General features: G+C 46.2%; 1 protein-coding gene across 1 annotated transcript in view; it reads left to right on the forward strand.

The window, feature by feature from the left end:
• LOC137332600 (zeta-sarcoglycan) overlaps positions 1-20,558 on the forward strand; it is a 424,722-nt gene that overhangs the window by 326,525 nt on the left and 77,639 nt on the right. Inside the window, exon 5 of the mRNA XM_067996589.1 lies at positions 11,752-11,874. Within this exon, the coding sequence (XP_067852690.1) occupies positions 11,752-11,874 (123 nt within the window). The remainder of the gene's footprint in view (positions 1-11,751; positions 11,875-20,558) is intronic.

Genomic DNA, 20,558 nt, shown 5'->3' on the forward strand with positions numbered 1-20,558 from the left:
GAAGGAACGGTGATATATTTCCAAGTCAGGTTGGTGTGTGACTTGGAGGGGAACGTGCAAGTGGTGGTGTTCCCATGTGCCTGCTGCTCTTGTCCTTCTAGGTGGTAGAGGTCGCGGGTTTGGGAAGTGCTGTCAAAGAAGCCTTGGCGAGTTGCTGCAATGCATCTTGTAGATAGTACAGACTGCAGCCACGTGTGCCGGTGGTGGAGGAAGTGAATGTTGTGAATGGGAGTGAGTGAGTGAATGATGGTGGTGGATGGGGTGCCAATCAAGCGGGCTGCTTTGTCCTAGATGGTGTCGAGCTTCTTGAGTGTTGTTGGAGCTGCACTCATCCAGGCAAGTGGAGAGTATTCCATCACACTCCTGATTTGTGCCTTGTAGATGGTGGAAAGGCTTTGGGGAGTCAGGAGGTGAGTCACTCGCCACAGAACACCCAGCCTCTGACTTGCTCTTGTAGCCACAGCATTTATGTGGCTGGTCCAGTTTAGTTTCCGGTCAATGGTGACCCCCAGGATGTTGATGGTGGGAGATTCGGCAATGGTAATGCCGTTGAATGTCAAGGGGAGGTAGTTAGACCCTCTCTTGTTGGAGATGGACATTGCCTGGCACTTGTCTGGCGCGAATGTTATTTGTCATTTTTCAGCCAAGCCTGGATGTTGTCCAGGTCTTGCTGCATGTGGGCACGGACTGCTTCATTATCTATGGGGTTGCGAACGGAACTGAACACTGTACAATCATCAGCAAACATCCCTACTTTTGACCTTATGATGGAGGAAAGGTCATTGATGAAGCAGCTGAAGATGGTTGGGCGTAGGACACTGCCCTGAGGAACTCCTGCAGCAATGTCATGGGCTGAGATGATTGGCCTCCAACAACCACTACCATCTTCCTTTGTGCTCGGTATGACTCCAGCCACTGGAGAGTTTTCCTCCTGATTCCCATTCACTTCAATTTTATGAGGGCTCCTTGATGCCACACTTGGTCAAATGCTGCCTTGATGTCAAGGGCAGACCCTTTCACCTCACCCCTGAAATTCAGCTCTTTTGTCCATGTTTGGACCAAGGCTGTAATGAGATCTGGAGTCGAGTGGTCCTGGCGGAACCCAAACTGAGCATCGGTGAGCAGGTTATTGGTGAGTAAGTGCCGCTTGATAGCACTGTGGATGACACCATCCATCACTTTGCTGATGATTGAGAGTAGACTGATGGGGCGGTAATTGGCCGGATTGGATTTGTCTGCTTTTCGTGGACAGGACATTTCTGGGCAATTTTCCACTTTGTCGGGGATGCCAGTGTTGTAGCTGTACTGGAACAGCTTGACGAGAGGTGCGGCTAGTTCTGGAGCACAAGTCTTCAACACTACAACCGGAATGTTGTCGGGGCCCTTAGTCTTTGCTGTATCTGAAGGAGTTGTGAATGGAGATGAACACTGTGGACTTGCAATCGAACAACTCCACTCCTGACGTTATGATGGAGGGAAGGTCAATGATGAATCGGCTTGATGGTTGGGCTGAGGATTCTTCCCTGAGGAACTCCTGCAGCAATGACTTAGTGCTGCAATTATTGACCATCCATTTTCATGGACGCAGAATGATTTAAGGCAATTGCATTTCTGCCAGTTCATATATGCTGGTAACAAAATCTGTGTGTTTCCAATCTACCATTTTGTCCTTCAGAGAACTTATAATTTGCTTAACTTTTCTCCATTTTGGGACGTGGCCGTCATTGCCAGGCTGGCATTTATTACCCATCCCGAGTTGCCCTTGAGGAGGTGATGATGGGCCTTCATTTTGAACCACTGCAGTGTGGTCAAGGTGCTCCCACAATGCTGTTAGGTGGCTACCTCTTTGACCATACTTTGGGTCACCCCTTCTAATCTCTCCTCCTTTGGCTTGATGTCTGTTTTTCCTCTGCGAAATTCCTTGAGATGTTATTCTATGTTAGAGGTACTACTTAAATGAAAGTTGCTGATGTGACCATGTATATCACTTTTATGACAAGTGTATATAATTATTATATATTTGACTGTAGTAGAACAAATAGGTCAGGATTTTACTCTATGCTGGCAATGCCATCAGATATGACAGGGCAAGACTTCTGGCTGCCATCCAGCCTCAGCGCTGGCGGATTTCTAGGGGTCAGCCTAGATAGAGTATTTTTGACAAGCTTCTGGGGGCCAGAAAATCACTGCTACTGCGGGACTCTTGCACCTCCAGCAGAGTTAAAGAGACTGGTTGCCACCGAAACAGAAAAAAAGTATCGATCTCCACAACTTCCCACATAATGTGCTAATAAGGAAGAATGAATCAATTCCCTTTTGATTGATTGCACTCCTCTAGTGGGTCATTTCATTTTTAAATGGCTTTTATCGGCTTTGGCATTGCTGATGCCTGTTGTATATAAGCTTTCCTTATGCCAGATGTTGCTATGGCAATAATGATGGAAAATGTGACGTGTAACTTCATTATTACTGTATCATTTGACTATGTCTGTATGTAAGTGGATGGGTGCCTCTGGCACCTGCCATCACTTCTGGTGGAAAATATAATGTTGGGATCCAGCATGAAGTGTCCCCAACCAATTTTCTATCACCGCCTGCCACAGTCCTGCTGAAAAATCATTGGGGCAGCAGAGGAAATTCCTGCTTATAACCTTTAGTTTTCACACAGATGATACAAGTTAGTCCCTCAATGTGTTACACATTTTGTTTGCCCATTGTTGGAAAATCCATATAAATTATCGTCTGCAATTTGATATATCAGCAAAAATGTTTTTAGTAATGTCCTGAAAGTATTTTGAGATACGTGAATGTGCTAAACTTGCCTTTTACATCACACTATATAGAATAATCCATCAGATAGCATTAATTCATAAAATATGTTGTTTACATATATTGCATAATTTGTAATTTTTAAAAACGTAATCTTTTGTTGCCAAAATAATTCAATGTATCCAATAATTTAAGAACGGGTACTTTGGGTTTATATGTGAATTCCGTGATTTTCTCCAACCAAATATCTTTCCACAGGAATATTGTTGGAGGATTGAGTGTAAATTATGAATACCTTTTTATAACCATCAATTTGAGGATATCATTGCTGCAGAATCAACATTTTTCCTCTGTTAATGATAAGCAAATCTAAATATACACTAAAGCACTGTAACTCTCTCCTAATAGTGTGCCTTAAACCCAACTTTAGGAGATGACCCAAATTGTACTGAGGTGATTTTTTCCACTTTCTACATTAGGGCCCCGATTTTAACTGCCCCCACCTGGCGGAAACCGGGCGGTGGGGGGGGTGGTGCAGTTAAAATAACGCAAGTCACCTACCCCCCTCCAATCCTGCTTCCTTCTTACCTTAATATTAACCTGCTCTTTTGAGCAGGCAAGCAGGACATCCACAGGAAGGAAATGGGGTCTTACTTTAAATATGCAGATTGGCTCCCATGATGTCATCAGGATCCGAGGCCTGAGTTGGAGAGTAGTGACGGCTTTCCTGTCAGGCCAAACGTTACATTAATGGTTTGGATTCAAGAAACGGAAGTACAATTTCAAAATTGGTCGATGACACCAAATTGGAGGGTTGTAGTTAGTACAAAGGAAGAATGTATCAAAATGCAAGAGGACGTTAATAAACTTGCAGAATGGGCAAATGAATTTCAATATAGATAGATGAGAGATAGTGCATTTGGTAGGAAGAATAAGGAGGCCACATACTGCTTGGATAATAAGAGTCTAATGGGATAGAGGAGAAATGGGATCTAGGGGTATGGATACAGAAATCAGTAAAAGTAACGACGCAGGTTAATAAGACCATAAAAAAGGCAAATCAAGCATTGGGGTTCATTTCTAGAGGGATAGAATTGAAAAGCAAAGAGGTTATGTTAAACTTGTATAAAATCTTGGTTGGACCACACTTGGAGTACTGTGCCCAATTCTGGTCTCATTATAGAAAGGATGTAGAGGCATTAGAGAGGGTGCAAAAAAGATTCACAAGGATGATACCAGAACTGAGAGGATATACTTATCAGGAAAGGCTGAATAGGCTGGGACTCTTTTCTCTAGAAAAAAGAAGGCAACCTGATAGAGGTCTCTAAGATAATGATAGGGTTTCATAGGGTAAACGTAAAGAAAATATTTCCACTTGTGGGTGAGTCCAAAACTAGAAGTCATAAATATAAAGTAGTCACTAATAAATCCAATAGAGAATTAAGGAGAAACTTCTCTACCTCTAGAAACTTCTTTACAAAGAATGGTAAGAATGTGAAATGCAGAGTAGTTGAGGCAAATAGCATGGATGCATTTAAGGCGAAGCTAGATATGCACATGAGGGAGAAAGGAATAGAAGGGTATTCTGATAGGGTTAGATGAAGACGGGTGGGAGGAGGCTCGTGTGAAGCATAAACGCCGGTATAGACCATTTAGGCCGAATGGCCTGTTTCTGTGCTGTAGTTTCGATGTATCTCATTGTAACCTGTTGGGAACCAGATCCTGGGACAGAAGAGGCCAGAAGGTAAGTTTTCAATTTATTTTTCATGTTTCCTTTAGGCTCAGGAGGAACAGGAGTGTTCCTCCATGCCTCACAAGGAAGCCTCGGCCCAGATCACAGTCAGAAACCCCATTCCGCCCCCTGCGATCATGGCCAGACACCCCCGCCCCACTCATTGCTGGGGGTCTTTCTCACAGGTCCCTGGCTGCAGCCTCCTGCCACAAATTACTGTTCCCGCCCACCGGCCAGGCTGTCAATTTAGCCGGGTGTCGGGCAGAAGTCTGCAGCAGATTATTTAAATGCGGCTCTGGCATTAAGATCAGCAGGGCGTCCACGTCCCCGGCTTTGCTCTGTTTTCCCTGTGCTACCACTCTCCCCCACATTCTCCCCGCTTCCCCATTAATATTGAGGCCTAGATACTCCTATGACCTCTTTAACTGAGATTGTCTATTTGTGTGAAATTGTAGACGATGAAGTACTGTGGATCCATACCCACTGGAAAATGGGCTGAGACTGCCCACTCTTTTCACATATGACTCCAAAGTGCTGTAAAGTGCTTTGGGACATCCTGAGGTCATGAAAGGCATCGTATAAATACAAGTATTTTCTTTTCTTTTTCCTTCAGTCAATGAAGAGAGGAGACTTTATCCTATTAATCTGTGCTGTATTCAAAAGCAGGTTCCAGAGGTGTAAGGACAGTATGCTGACTCACTACATCATCCGGTTCAAATTTACACCATACAGTTCTAATCTAGAGCAAAAAGTTACATATCCTTTTGATTCAAGTCCATTTTTATTGAATTAATTCAAGGCAAAATTAAATAATATTACGTAACTAAACAAAGTTATTGGAATATTTACTATTTATCACCAATAGCAGAAATTGATATCTACTGCTAACGCTGATCAAATTTTCATTCAGTGATATCCTGTTCTTGGTACAACACTCAGCTTCTGCTTTTCCCATATTTCCAGACAGCACCAGTAGAGATCAAAAACCAAGGGCTCCATTTTAGCACCCGCTATCGGGTGCGTTCCTGGCGGGGGGGCTCCGAAAACCGGGGAATCCCAGAGCGAGTCGGGAGCCCGGCTCCAACCCGCCCACTTCCAGGTTCCCCACAGACGCGCCGACATGCGTGCGCATCCCCCGCATGTGGGACTCCCGCAGGCAATTAAAGCCAGCGGGGTGCCACTTAACAGTATTTATCCAGCTATTTCAGGTCATTAACAGACCTGATTAAGGGAATATGTCAGGAGGGGTGGTATTTTACAAACAACTGGGACTGTTTCCCATACTGGGGGAAACACTCCCAGTTGAAATGGACGTGTTGCAGCCATCAGCCTGTGGCAGCTGCAAAGGTCCATTTGACAGGTTGGGGGGGGGGAGGGAGAGACGCTCACTCATTGCAGGAGGCCACTCTGTCACTTGGGACAAAGTTTGGCCTCCACCACCCTCCTCCTGACAAGAAAATTCACCAACTTGCACACTTACCCCGGGGTCCAGAGACATGTACCTACCTTGCGGACCCCCTCAGATGTACATCTTCCGGATGGGGGCTGCCGTAGCTGCAGTCATGACCTCCTCGGAGGGCGAACAGCATCACCAGCCTCGCCGGCCACGCCGTCCACCTCTGACACGTGGAGCCCCACAACACAGTGCTGTGACACATCCACCGACGTCTCTCAGTCGTCTGCACAAAAGAGCCCTGCAAATACACCTACAACCACTTTGCAGTGACACAATGGGTGGCATCAGGTGTGGGTCTTCATTGTGATCCTCAGGAAAGGGCATTATTGCACAAACCAGACAAGATTCGCAAAGACGTGGCAGTAGTGGTGCCAATATAATATGTGATGAGAGTTGGTCAGAAATCAATAGAAGTAAAAACCATGACAAACCCTCAAACACCCTTGTGCATCCCCTTCATGCTCACGACACGTTTGCCTTACGCTTCCTACTGCACATATGTGATGCATGCCCTGTGGCTGCAGCACATGTAGTGGCAGGTTGAGTGAGGCTGACCGTGAAAGAGATGCATGAGAGGGTGAGTATGAGATAGCGCCATGAGATTGTATGAGGATTGGGTTGAGTGGTAGTGGTGGGATGAGTACTGGCGAGGTGAGTAAGTGCAGGTAAGATGAGGATGAGCTCTGAGTGGGTGTGAGGAGTGATGTGATAGAGTAGTGTTGGCAGTGCAGAAGGAGATGTGGGGTGGGGGCGGTGATGTGGCAGACAGAGTGTAGGGGAATGAGTAAATGTACTCACTTTGGCTGACCTACTTAGGTCATTGCAGCGCCTCCTGCATTGTATGCAGGTGGGCGATATGTTGGTGGTGCAGGTGAACTCCTCTGCCCCCTCGAGCCAGGCTTTCCTGGTGGCAGAGGCAGGCCGCTTCCTCCCGCCCGCCGAGGGGAAGTCTCTGTCCTCCCCCTCCTCCTCACCCCATCTAATGATACCTGGAGTGAGGCATCATTAAACTGGGAGCAGCCTTCCCCCTGGGCTGCTCCATGCTGTATTTTTTCCTATTTGTTGCAGCACCTGTCAGTGGAGGACTGCCCCTTTAAATAGAGCACCTCCAGCTGACAGATCTTACTGCGCATGCACAGTCCACCCGACGCGCAGATCAGCAGCGGGGAACCCGGAAGACCACGTAAGTGGATCCAATTAGGCTGCGATTTCGCGCAGGGCAGACTGATTTCACCAGGCTGCCCTACTACTTCCCTGAGACCTGGTCGTCGATCTCTACTGGTGCTGTCTGGAAATATGGGAAAAGCAGAAGCTGAGTGTTGTGCTTTGGGTCATAAGCTTGGTTTGGTGCAATCTGTAACTGTTCCTCTGTTTAATGAAGAATATGCAGTGTTATTGAAGTAAAAGAGAAAGTGAGCCAATTAAAGGAAAAAATATGTTACTGTATTTCCTTTGGGCAATGTATGGAAAGGTTCTAACAGGCACATGCTGAGCCTTCTAGGTCTGGCAACTGTCGACCAGTCTGGCCCTGACTGATATAACAATGTCTATCCGCTTATGCAAACATCTTGGATAACTCCCAAAATGTCAACGAGGTTATGTTTCTTGGAAATGCATCAATACTTTCTGGGGAGAAATGGTATTGTTGTTATATTTATAATAGCCAATTCTTTTTTTTTGATTTGCCTTAATGAAGTGTTTATTATGTTTTTCTACGTTAAGCGCAGTATATTAAATGCAATTTGTTGTTGTTATGTCCTCTTTTTTATTCGTTCATGGGATGTGAGCACGCTGGCAAGGCCGGCATTTATTGCCCATCCCTAATTGTCCTTGAGAAAGTGGTGATGAGCCGCCTTCTTGAACCGCTGCAGTCCGTGCGGTGAAGGTTCTCCCACAGTGCTGTTAGGTAGCGAGTTCCAGGATTTTGACCCAGCGACGATGAAGGAACGGCGATATATTTCCAAGTCAGGATGGTGTGTAACTTGGAGGGGAACGTGCAGGTGGTGTTGTTCCCATCTGCCTGCTGCATTTGTCCTTCAAGGTGGTAGAGGTCGCGGGTTTGGGAGGTGCTGTCGAAGAAGCCTTGGCAAGTTGCTGCAGTGCATCTTGTAGATGGTACACACAGCAGCCACAGTGCGCCAGTGGTGGAGAGAGTGAATATTAAAGGTGATGGATGGGGTGCCAATCAAAGGACTGCTTTGTCCTGGATGGTGTCGAGATTCTTGAGTGTTGTAGTAGATGCACTCATCCAGGCAAGTGGAGAGTATTCCATCACACTCCTGACTTGTGCCTTATAGATGGTGGAAAGGCTTTGGGGAGTCAGGAGATGAGTCACTCAGCACAGAATACCCAGCCTCTGACCTGCTCTTGTAGCCATAGTATTTATGTGGCTGGTCCAGTTAAGTTTCTGGTCAGTGGTGACCCCCAGGATGTTGATGGTGGGGGATTCAGCAATGGTAATGCCGCTGAATGTTAAGGGGAGGTGGTTAGACTCTCTCTTGTTGGAGATGGTCATTGCCTGGCACTTGTGTGGCACAAATGTTACTTGCCACTTATCAGCCCAATCCTGAGGGGTTGCAAATGGAACTGAACACTGTGCAATCATCAGCGAATGTCCCCACTTCTGACCTTATGATGGAGGAGAGATCATTAATGAAGCAGCTGAAGATGGTTGGGCCAAGGACACTGCCCTGAGGAATTCCTTCAGCATTGCCCTGGGGCTGAGATGATTGGTCTCCAACAACCACTACCATCTTCTTTTGTGCTAGGTATGACTCCAGCCACTGGAGAGTTTTTCCCCTGATTCCTATTAACTTCAATTTTACTAGGGCTCCTTGATGCCACAATCAGTCAAATGCTGCCTCGATGTTAAGGGCAGTCACTCTCACCCTTCTGGAATTCAGCTCCTTTTGTCCATGTTTGGATCAAGGCTGTAATGACGTCTGGAGCCGAGTGGTCCTGGCGGAACCCAAACTGAGCATCGGTGAGCAGGTTATTGGTGAATAAGTGCCACTTGATAGCACTGTCGACGACACCTTCCATCACTTTGCTGATGATTGAGAGTAGACTGATGGGGCGGTAATTGGACGGATTGGATTTATCCTGTCTACACAGATAGTCAAATATTCTCAGCTAAGAGTAGCAGTGATTATTTTTCTATATGTATACACAGTCTATCAGTGTATTCTAAGGTGATTACTGATGAAAGTTGTGAGGATTGTGGTAGCACTTTTGAACAAAATTCATCAATTTCCTTCACTGGCTAGAACATTTGATTGAGAAAATGCTATTTAGCCCCTCCAACCTGTGCTGTTATACAGATAATGTTCTCACACATTAAATACTAAACAGCTGTACTGTTCAGTTATGTTGTGTGGCATTCAGGTATTAATGGAGAATTGATACACTAAAAAGAAACTCTGGCATGTATGTATTTTGGGCAATTTTGTGCTGTAGCCTTGCTGTCCTTAGCAACTGGGTTGAAACTGCTCATATTTGTTTTCATTTAGAACTCTAACAGTCAGGTTCAGCAAATCCCCAAGCAACAACAAAGACCCTGTTTTGAAAATTAATATTTCAACATTCACTTAATTCACTCTGTGTTTGTAGATTTGAGCTGGAAAATTGTTTTCATTCTTAGTATCTTTTTCAGATATTGGGATAATTAAAATGTATTTCTAATTTTTTAACATTACATCAAACATGAAATCATATTTTGGCTAAATGCAGTATCCTTATCACTGTATAATCAGCTCTTTAAAAGGAAGCTTTGGAGATGGGGCTTTAGAAGATTGCCTTCATCAATGTTTAACTGAGGGAGGCTTCATTATTCAATATTGTGCTTCTCCAGTTTTATTGTATTCTTACGTGAGTTTTCCGCCAATTAATTGAATCCTATCTAAATTGAGTGTGACATACATTGGCACGGATGAAGCAGCAAGGTCAGACAGCTGCACGCTGCTCAGAATAAAGCTCCAGCTCGTTTCTTGCAGAGTGCTTCTCTGAATTGAAATTGCATAACAATTCCGTGCCATGGACTTGCTGTAGGTTGAAGACTCGATAGAGGTGTTCCAAACTCAAAACACTCTTCTTTTTGTGTAACCATCAGTGTGGTAATCCCTGCCACCAGTCTCAAGCTAGTTCCCAATAAGATAAGGTGGCTTCTAACTGCTTATAAACAGCTAACTGTCAGAACGCTTCCAAATAAATCGTACAAAATTGGTTTCCCCGGATTGATCTTACATGGTTCCTTCAATTACCTTGATCTAGTTGCAAGTTTTAAAACTACACAAAGAAAGGATGGAAACTGAATAATTCATATTATAGCATAGACGTGAGTAATAATCTAAGTCATATAATTGAAACTTGTCGAATTCCCTACCTAACATCATTGTGGGAGCACCATCACCGCAGCGGCTGCGACAGATCAAGGAGATGGTCCAACACCACCTTCTCAAGGTAACTAGAGATGGCAACAATAAATGCAGCCTTGCCAGCTTGCCCACATCCCGAGAACAAGTAATGAATAAATAATTGAGCTGTGAAGAGAATGGAGTAGAAGAAATGTAGTGGGAACCAATAATGTATAGTACCGAATCAACTATGTGAAATCATATAACTTATGTCCTTTTCTTAACTGTTTATATGCTTAAGTAATCTAACAAATATCTTTTACCTCAACTTTGTCCAAAATACCAGAACATTTTTTCATCTCTATCTATCAATTTCAACTAGTAAGAAATAAGAAAGATTTGCATTTATATTGCACCTTACCATGTCAAATCCATGCCCTATTATTTGTGATGTGGAGATGCCGGTGATGGACTGGGGTTGACAATTGTAAACAATTTTACAACACCAAGTTATAGTCCAGCAATTTTATTTTAAATTCACAAGCTTTAGGAGGAAGCCTCCGAAAGCTTGTGAATTTAAAATAAAATTGCTGGACTATAACTTGGTGTTGTAAAATTGTTTACTATTATTTGTGGTACAATGTGTTACTGTACCAATAACTGTGCTACTGGGTTACTCTTGATTATAACTTTTTCATATCCGCACTTACTCCTGGGAATTTGAAATCAAGACTGGATAAACCAGATTTACTTTTGGAAATGCTTATGCAAACTGCTATGTTGACTTGAATTTCAATATCAAAATGTTAAGTAAAGACTAAGACGGGAAAAGGGGGAACTATGAACTGTGTGAAAGTGGGACTGAGAGAAATATGACATGGAAAAGCAGTTAAGTCTCTGTTAATAATGAGTCATCTAAACAGTGCAAGCATTACTACTTATTTTAAAAGAGCCTTCCTTTAAAAATAAAAATCTCTTTATCTCTTGGAGATTTGTAATTTTAATACTGTTTTAGTCACACAATATGTTTTGCAAGAAGCTTTTGAGTCTGAGCCTAATGGCGGCAATATGACCTATTCTTGTGTTTATTTGGCTGACCGTATATTGTGTTGTCTTCCAGTAACATAATATTAAGGCTATTTGAGAGAATTACATTCTCAGTGAAATTCATTGTTGCATTTAAGCCGGGATCATGGTCATGATATTTTGAAACATTAATAAATACATCTAATAGATTTGATAAGTCAACAAAGAGGTTCAGAAGACATCATAACCTCAATCTTAGGTTTTTGTTATTGTTATTTTTAATTCCACAAGTATAAATACAAAAAAAGCTCCTGTTTCAGAGAAAAATTTATAGATGATTTTACTTTATTTTGTTATTATCAGCCAAAGAAGCATTTTGGCATAAAATGTGTTTTCCGTTTCCTGTTTAATTCCAGGATCTAATGCTGTGGTTGCCCAGTGCAGAAGGTTTGAAGTAAAAGCAAAGGATGGCAAGAAGGTATTGTTTTCTGCAGACGAAAATGAAATCGCTATTGGTGTTGACAAACTGCGAGTAACAGGTAACATTCATTAAAACATAAAACTTTTTAATGTAATTCATCAATTTATCTTTCATCGAATCACACATTAAATACTAAACAGCTGTACTGTTCAGTTATGTTGTGTGGTATTCAGGTATTAATGTCAAGCCAAAGATGGTAAAGTGATCAAGAACACTGAAACTGATAAGAGGAATGTGCAAGACCTAAGCAGAAGTAAACAACATGTGGTGAAGGACAGGTCCTGGCAGGGATCATGTATCATCTCGTTTCTAAATGAAATTACTCTGAAGTGATTTTCACTCCACTTTCATGTTGAGGCAGTGAGTCACATGATTTAACTGTAATCAGATGTTCCTGGAATAAACATCAGAGGCAATTCTATATTGATTTTATATCATTATTGTTATAATATATACAGAAAAGCTTTCTTCAAGCAAAGTATTGCTAATAATCCGCTACCAAAAAAAAGGTACAGTGTTATGACACTTGCTGCAGTGAAGTTTACCTGATCATCTTTTGTGGCACACTGCCTCATACTCAGTCTGAATGCTGTATAATGGTTAGAAAAAAAGGTAATTTTTTGAGCTAAACTGTTCAGTATCTATGGTACACAATGACAAAAACCTAGAATTGAGGTTATGACGTCTTCTGAACCTTTTGGTTGAATTTGTCTTGCGACTCATTGACAACAGTCCTACATCAAATCATAATCCACTTATCGAGGAAAGATTTCCTCCTTTTGCCATTTGTAATGCAATTGTAAAAATTAGTATAAAGAACTGTTTATGATCTTGCTAAAAATAGTGAACAGAGGAAATCTTTCCCATTATGTAATATTTAGTATTACATTTTTTGTGCCATTTACACTGTTCCATGTCCAAGCAGAGGCACTTTTAGGCCATAGAGTTTTCAAAGCCTTCTTTGGACACGATCTGATGCTGTAATTATGAAGCACCACTTTGCACAGCTTTTCCCATCTCATTCAGTACAGCATCATTATAACCTCACTTGCTACATCCCAAATGCACTTTGCACAGCTGCACTAAGAGTGCCACCTAGTGCCCTCTCAGTGTCTTCCCAAACTCCAAGGGCTAAATTTTATTCTCATCTGAGCAGGCACATTTCATGTTCTGTGCTATACATTGAAAAAGGCTGTTGTGTATACTTTTATACAATATGCATCATGTTCTAAAGCTGTGCTATGTGTGTTTTTTAGCCTGCCTGAAAATTTTATTCAAACGTAAATGCAACATTTTGATATGCGACACGATTCTATTCACACACCCTTGATTTTAAGATGCCCACTTTCTGTACCATTACTTTTGTCTGTAGCTGTTGTAAACAGTGTAACAGGGTATGCATGTGTTGGCTGATTTCACAGTGGTAAACATATAGGTGCCACTCATACTGTGCAGAGAAATCTCTCTCAGAATTTACAGATGCTTTGCAGTGTGACTTCAAAAAAAGTTGCCTCTAACAAAAAAATATGGGGAGCTACTCCAGGATATATTTGGAAATATTAATTAAGCAAAATAAAAAATTATGGCATTTATTCTTCACTGTTCATAAATCATAGTTATGAAGGTCTCCCCATGACACGTTCATGTCTCCCAAAACTCCCTTGCCTAGAAATTGGATGACACTGCGCCCATTTTACAAGTGCCTAAGAGTCACGTATGGTGGGCAGAGTGCGCATGCTCATTTCGCAACTCCCGGGAGCTATGAGCCATATTGGTGAAGACTCCACTGTAGGCGTACAGGGCGCGTGCCTGAAACAGGTGTAACAGGCCGATTTTGGTCCTTCCCCCCGGGACCAATGTTATACTGTTAACAAAATTGAGAGTGCATGGAATTGGCGGCAACCTATTGGCTTGGATAGGAAATTGGTTAGGAGGTAGGAGAGTATGGATAATGGGTATGTACTCAAATTGGCAGGATGTGACTAGTGGAGTCAGAGCTTTTCACTATAAATATATAAATGACTCGGATGAAGGAATAGAGGAGGAATAAAGTTTGCTGACAATAGAAAGCTAGGTGGGAAAGTAAGCTGTGAGGAGGACACAAAGGGGACGATTTTCAGATGGTGGAGGGGTGCTTGGAAGGCGGCGGGGGGCTCGATAAATGGCAGAAATCCAGAGCGGGTTCGGAGCCCAGCTCCAACCCGCTGACTTCCGGGTTCCCGAGTGAAATATTCGGGTGCGCACACACCTCCCGAATGCGGGACTCCCACCGGCAATTAAAGCCGACGGGACGCTGATTTACATAGTTAGTCAGATAGTTGAGGTACTTGAGAGACCTCATTGAGTGGAGATTTTGGCAGGGGTGCAATTTTGAACCCTCAGCGTGTTTCCCGTGCTGTGGGAAACATTCCCTGTTGGAGCAGACGTGTTTCAGCCAGCAGCCAGTGGGAGATGCAAAGGATTATTTGACAGGTGGGGGGAAAACCTCATTTATTGCAGCAGGGCACTCTGTCACTTCAGACAAAGTTTTGGCTGAAAGACCTTTGTCTTTCCACTCAAAATTCTTACCTTATACCCAAAACTATGCTGTGCAAACAAATTTACCTAATTTGCAGAACCCCTCAAACTCACACCATCAGGATGGGGGGGCACCATGGCTGAATTCATCGCTTCATCCGAGGACAAGCAACATCACCAGCTTCACCAGGCATGCCGTCCACCGCCGCCACGTGGAGCTCCACAACACAGTGCTGCGCCACAGGCACCTGCACAACAGCACGGAGGGCAACAACAGAGAGAGCGGCTTCGCAGGAGGCACTACCCTCACCACAGGGTCTACAGACCGAGGTTCAGCTTCCTGGACGTCTCTGAGGAGCAGTGCATACGGAGGCTCAGACTCAGTCGCCAGGTAGTCGCGGACATCTGCAGCCTCCTTGATGCCGAGCTGCTCCCGACTGGGCCGAGCAGCATCTCCTTACCTGTCGCTGTCAAAGTTCCCACTACCCTCAACTTCTTCGCCTCCGGATCGTTCGAGGGTGCAACTGGGGACATCGCCAGGGTCTCTCAGTCATCTGCACACAAGTACACAAGTGCATAAGGCAGGTCACCGACGGCTTGTTTTACAGAGCCTCACACTACGTCACTTGAAGGAAGCACTGAGGGTAGCAAGGGCGTAGAATGTACTCTGGGTGGGGGACTTCAATGTCCATCACCAAGAGTGGCTCGGTAGCAACACTACTGACCAAGCTGGCCGAGTCCTGAAGGACATAGCTGCCAGACTGGGCCTGCGGAAGGTGGTGAGCGAACCAACACGAGGGAAAAACCTACTTGACCTCGTCCTCACCAATCTACCTGTTGCAATTGCATCTGTCCATGACAGTATTGGTAGGAGTGACCACCGCACAGTCCTCATGGAGACGAAGTCACGTCTTCGCACTGAGGACACCATCCAACGTATTGTGTGGCACTACCACCGTGCTAAATGGGATAGATTCAGAACAGATCCAGCAGCTCAAAACTGGGCATCCATGCTGTGCTGTGGGCCATCAGCAGCAGCAGAATTGTATTCCAGCTCAATCTGTAACCTCATGACCCGGCATTTTTTTTTTATTCGTTCACGGGATGTGGGCGTCGCTGGCAAGGCCGGCATTTATTGCCCATCCCTAATTGCCCTTGCATATTCCTCACTCTACCATTACCAACAAGCCAGGGGATCAACCCTGGTTCAACGAGGAGTGTAGAAGAGCATGCCAGGAGCAGCACCAGGCATACCTAAAAATGAGGTGCCAACCTGGTGAAGCTACAACTCAGGACTACATGCATGCTAAACAGCGGAAGCAACATGCTATAGACAGAGCTAAGCGATTCCACTACCAACGGATCAGAGCAAAGCTCTGCAGTCCTGCCACATCCAGTCGTGAATGGTGGTGGACAATTAAACAACTAACTGGAGGAGGAGGCTCTGCAAACATCCCCATCCTCAATGATGGCGGAGTCTAGCACGTGAGTGCAAAAGACAAGGCTGAAGCGTTTGCAACCATCTTCAGTGGATAATCCATCTCAGCCTCCTCCCGATATCCCCACCATCACAGAATCCAGTCTCCAGCCAATTCGATTCACTCCACGTGATATCAAGAAACGGCTGAGTGCACTGGATACAGCGAAGGCTATGGACCCGACAGCATCCCAGCTGTAATGCTGAAGACATTTGTTCCAGAATTAGCTGCGCCTCTAGCCAAGCTGTTCAAGTACAGCTGCAACACTGGCATCTACCCGACAATGTGGAAAATTGCCCAAGTATGTCCTGTCCACAAAAAGCAGGACAAATCCAATCTGGCCAATTACCGCCCCATCAGTCTACTCTCAATCATCAGCAAAGTGATGGAAAGTTTCGTCGACAGTGCTATCAAGCGGCACTTACTCATCAATAACCTGCTCACCGATGCTCAGTTTGGGTTCCGACAGGACCACTCGGCTCCAGACCTCATTACAGCATTGGTCCAAACATGAACAAAAGAGCTGAATTCCAGAGGTGAGGTGAGAGTGACTGCCCTTGACATCAAGGCAGCATTTGACCGAGTGTGGCACCAAGGAGCCCTCATAAAATTGAAGTCAATGGGAGTCAGGGGGAAAACTCTCCAGTGGCTGGAGTCATACCTAGCACAAAGGAAGATGGTAGTGGTTGTTGGAGGCCAATCATCTGAGCCCCTGGGCACTGATGCAGGAGTTCCTCAGGGCAATGTCCTAGGCCCAACCATCTTCAGCTGCTTCATCAATGACCTTCCCTCCATCATAAGGTCAGAAATGGGGATGTTCGCTGATGATTGCACAGTGTTCAGTTCCATTCGCAACACCTCACATAATGAAGCAGTCTGAGCCCGCATGCAGCAAGACCTGGACAACATCAGGCTTGGGCTGATAAGTGGCAAGTAACATTCACGCCACACAAGTGCCAGGCAATGACCATCTCCAACAAGAGAGAGTCTAACCACCTCCCCTTGACATTCAATGGCATTACCATCGCCGAATCCCCCACCATCAACATCCTGGGGGTCACCATTGACCAGAAACTTAACTGGACCAGCCGTATACATACTGTGGCTGCAAGAGCAGGTCAGAGGCTGGGTATTCTGCGGTGAATGACTCACCTCCTGACTCCCGAAAGCCTTTCCACCATCTACAAGGCACAAGTCAGGAGTGTGATGGAATACTCTCCACTTACCTGGATGAGTGCAGCTCCAACAACACTCAAGAAGCTCGACACCATCCAGGACAAAGCAGCCCGCTTGATTGGCACCTCATCCACCACCCTAAACATTCACTCCCTTCACCACCAGCACACTGTGGCTGCAATGTGTACCATCCATAGGATGCACTGCAGCAACTTGCCAAGGCTTCTTCGACAGCACCTCCCAAACCCGCGACCTCCACCACCTAGAAGGACAAGGGCAGCAGGCACATGGGAACAGCACAACCTTCATGTTCCCCTCTAAGTCACACACCATCCCGACTTGGAAATATATCGCCATTCCTTCATCGTTGCTAGGTCAAAATCCTGGAACTCCCTACCTAACAGCACTGTGGGAGAACCTTCACCACATGGACTGCAGCGGTTCAAGAAGGCGGCTCACCACCACCTTCTCAAGGGCAATTAGGGATGGGCAATAAATGCTGGCCTCGCCAGCGATGCCCACATCCCATCAATGAATAAAAAAAAACTTCCCCATGGATGACCTGAGCCAGATGGAGAGGGCAATGGGATTCCATGCTGCGGCTGGCTTCCCACGGGTGCAGGGTGTAATCCATTGTACCCATGTAGTAATACGAGCACCTCCACACGAGCCAGGACTGTTCATCAACAGGAAGGGCTATCACTCCATCAACACTCAGCTCATCTGTGACCACCGCAAGAGATTCCTTCACGTATGTGCCAGATACCCTGGCAGTTGCCACAATTCCTTCATCCTCCGGGAGTCCAACATCCCGCCCCTCTTCCATGCACTGAACACCCGCAAGGGCTGGCTCCTCAGGGACAAGGGATACCCCCTGCACACGTGGCTCATGACACCTCTGAGGAACCCCACCACCGAGCAACAGCGTCGATATAATGACAGCCACATCGCTACTAGGTTTACAATTAAGCGTGCTATAGGGCTGCTCAAGATGCACTTCAGGTGCCTTGATCGTTCTGGGTGAGGACTTCAATACGCACCAGACAGAGTGGGACGCATTAGAGTCGTGTATTGTGCCCTGCACAATGTGGCACAACAGAGAGAGGTACCGCTGGAGGAGGCCCGATCCACATCTGCCACCCACATTGAGGAGGAGGTGGAGGACGAGGAAAAGGATGAGGAGGCGGAGGAGGAGGCAGAGGAGGAGGCGCACCCGTGGGCAGAGCAGCGGCTCACCTGGCTGCTCATGAGGCCATAGAGTCACTGATACGTGAATGGTTCTCCAAATATCAGACAGTGTGAAGAGTCCACCTGGTTAGAGCAGCACCCACACCAGCACCCCCCCCCCCACCTCCCTGCACAAAACAGTCCTGCAACTACATATACACCCACTGTAGAGTGACCCAATTGGTGGCATCAAGTGTGGGCGTTCATGGTGAACCTCATGAAAGAACCTTATTACACAAGCCAGTCAAGAATGGCTAAGACATGGCAGTAGTGGTGACAATAATAATATTTAATGTGCGATTAACAAAAAGCAAATGTAAATAAAAAACATGACCAACCGTCAGATACCCTTGCGCATCCCCTTTGTGCTTACAAAACCTTCGCCTTTCGCTTCCGACTACTTCTACGTGGTGCATCCCCTGTGGCTGCAGCAGAGGTCGTAGCAGGTTGCTCTTGTTCATGTCCTGATCGATTAGATGCTTTGGGCCTACGCCCTCTGGATTTCGGTGCCCGTGAGGGTCCCTCCAAAGCCTGCTCCACCTGCTCCTGTGCAGGGGCAGACTGGGCCACTGGAGAGGAGGCAGCATTGCGGGTACTAGTTGAGATGGGGGCAAAGGGTGAGGCGAGTGTAAGGCCAGTGCTAGTGTATCTGTCTGCCTGTTTAAGGCGGCAGAAGGTTTTTAACCCTGAGTCCAAAGGGCCTTTGTCAGGGCCTGAATGAACTCACTGGTGAGCTGTGCTTGAAGCTCCATGGATGCTAGCCTTCCCTCCATCGCAGACATTCCCGCACTTACCTGCGACACTATCTCAGAGATGCCCTCACGTCCCTGTGACAGTATCTAACAGATGCCCTCCCTTACCTGTGCCACCATTCCACTCATGCAGGAGTTGGACTCCTCCATCCTCTGCGCAATTGTGGAGTGCGCGCGTGGCACCTGTTCCAGCACCTCGCAAATGTGCTGCTGCCCCTCGATCATTCTCCTTTTCATGGATGGCCCCCAGGGTTCAGCCTCTGTGTCCAGCTGAGCAGAGCCTGTAGAAGAGTGCTCCCACCGACACGGACTCTCCACAGCTGCCCCTGCCACCAGTGTCTGCTCTTGCTCACATGTGGTGTGGTGACTCACCATGTGTGACCCCAACTAAGTGAGGATGGGGACCCACCGAGGTGTGTGTATCTGCGCTGGTGGATGGCTCGCTCAGATGTGACGGTGACCCCTCAGAGGCCGGGAGGTCCTCCACTGTCACGACGGTCGCTGAAGGCCCTGTAAGAGAACAGAAGGCAGTATTAAGCATGCTGACAAATGTTGGTGTGCTGAAGATGGCAAGGCACGTTAACATCAATTGATATTGTGAATGTTAAAGTTCTGTCACCAGCCGTTTGTCGGGTGCCAGTCTCGGTGTCCCCCACGGACAGACACTCATGGGTGCGGCTCAGTTCCAGCGCCTCCTGCTCCGCGTCCGTGAGGACGACTGCCTGTTGCAGCCCCCCTCCGGTCCTTGCCCTCTCCCGTGCATTCTGGGCTCTCTTCTCCAATAAGGGGAGAAAATAGAGAGGCATGAGTGAGGGATGGTGACGTGGCCAACCGCTGAATGCATTGGTTTGGGTGAGGCTGACCGTGAAAGAGATGCATCAGAGGATGGCTATGAGACAGAGCCGTGACATTGAATGAGGATTGGGTTGAGCGGTGGTGGTGGGATGAGTACTGGGGAGGTGAGGAAGTGGTGAGGAAGTGCAGGTAAGTTGAGGATGAGCTTTGAGTGGGTGTGAGGAGTGATGTGATAGAGTAGTGTTGGCAGTGCAGAAGGAGTTGTGGGGTGGGGGCGGTGATGTGGAAGACGGAGTGTAGGAGAATGAGTAATTGTACTCACTTTGGATGACCTAGTTAGGCCATTGAAGCGCTTTCTGCACTGTATCCAGGTGTGGGAGATGTTACTGCTGCTGGTGACCTCCTCTGCCACCTCGAGCCAGGCCTTCTTGTTGGCAGAGGCAGGTCGCTTCCTCCCGCCCGCCAGGTAAAATACATCCCTCCACCTCCTCACCCCATCCAGTAGCACATGGAGTGAGGCATCACTGAATCTAGGAGCAGCCTTTCCCCTGGGCTGCTCCATTGTGTAATTTTGGGTCTTTGCTCCAGGAGCAGCCATTGGAGGACTGCCCCTTTAAATAAAGCTGCTCCAACTGACAGCCTGTGATACGGGTGGGCAGTCCGCCCGCTGCATAGGTTTCCGACGAGAAACGCGGCAGCCACGTTAAGTGGCTCCAATTTACCCGCGATCGCGTGGGGAACGGACGGATGTAACTAGGCGGGTTACCCATGCGCCCAATCACCCCCTCAACTGCCAT

This window comes from Heptranchias perlo, chromosome 1, assembly GCF_035084215.1.
Source record: "Heptranchias perlo isolate sHepPer1 chromosome 1, sHepPer1.hap1, whole genome shotgun sequence".
Classification (NCBI taxonomy): domain Eukaryota; kingdom Metazoa; phylum Chordata; class Chondrichthyes; order Hexanchiformes; family Hexanchidae; genus Heptranchias; species Heptranchias perlo.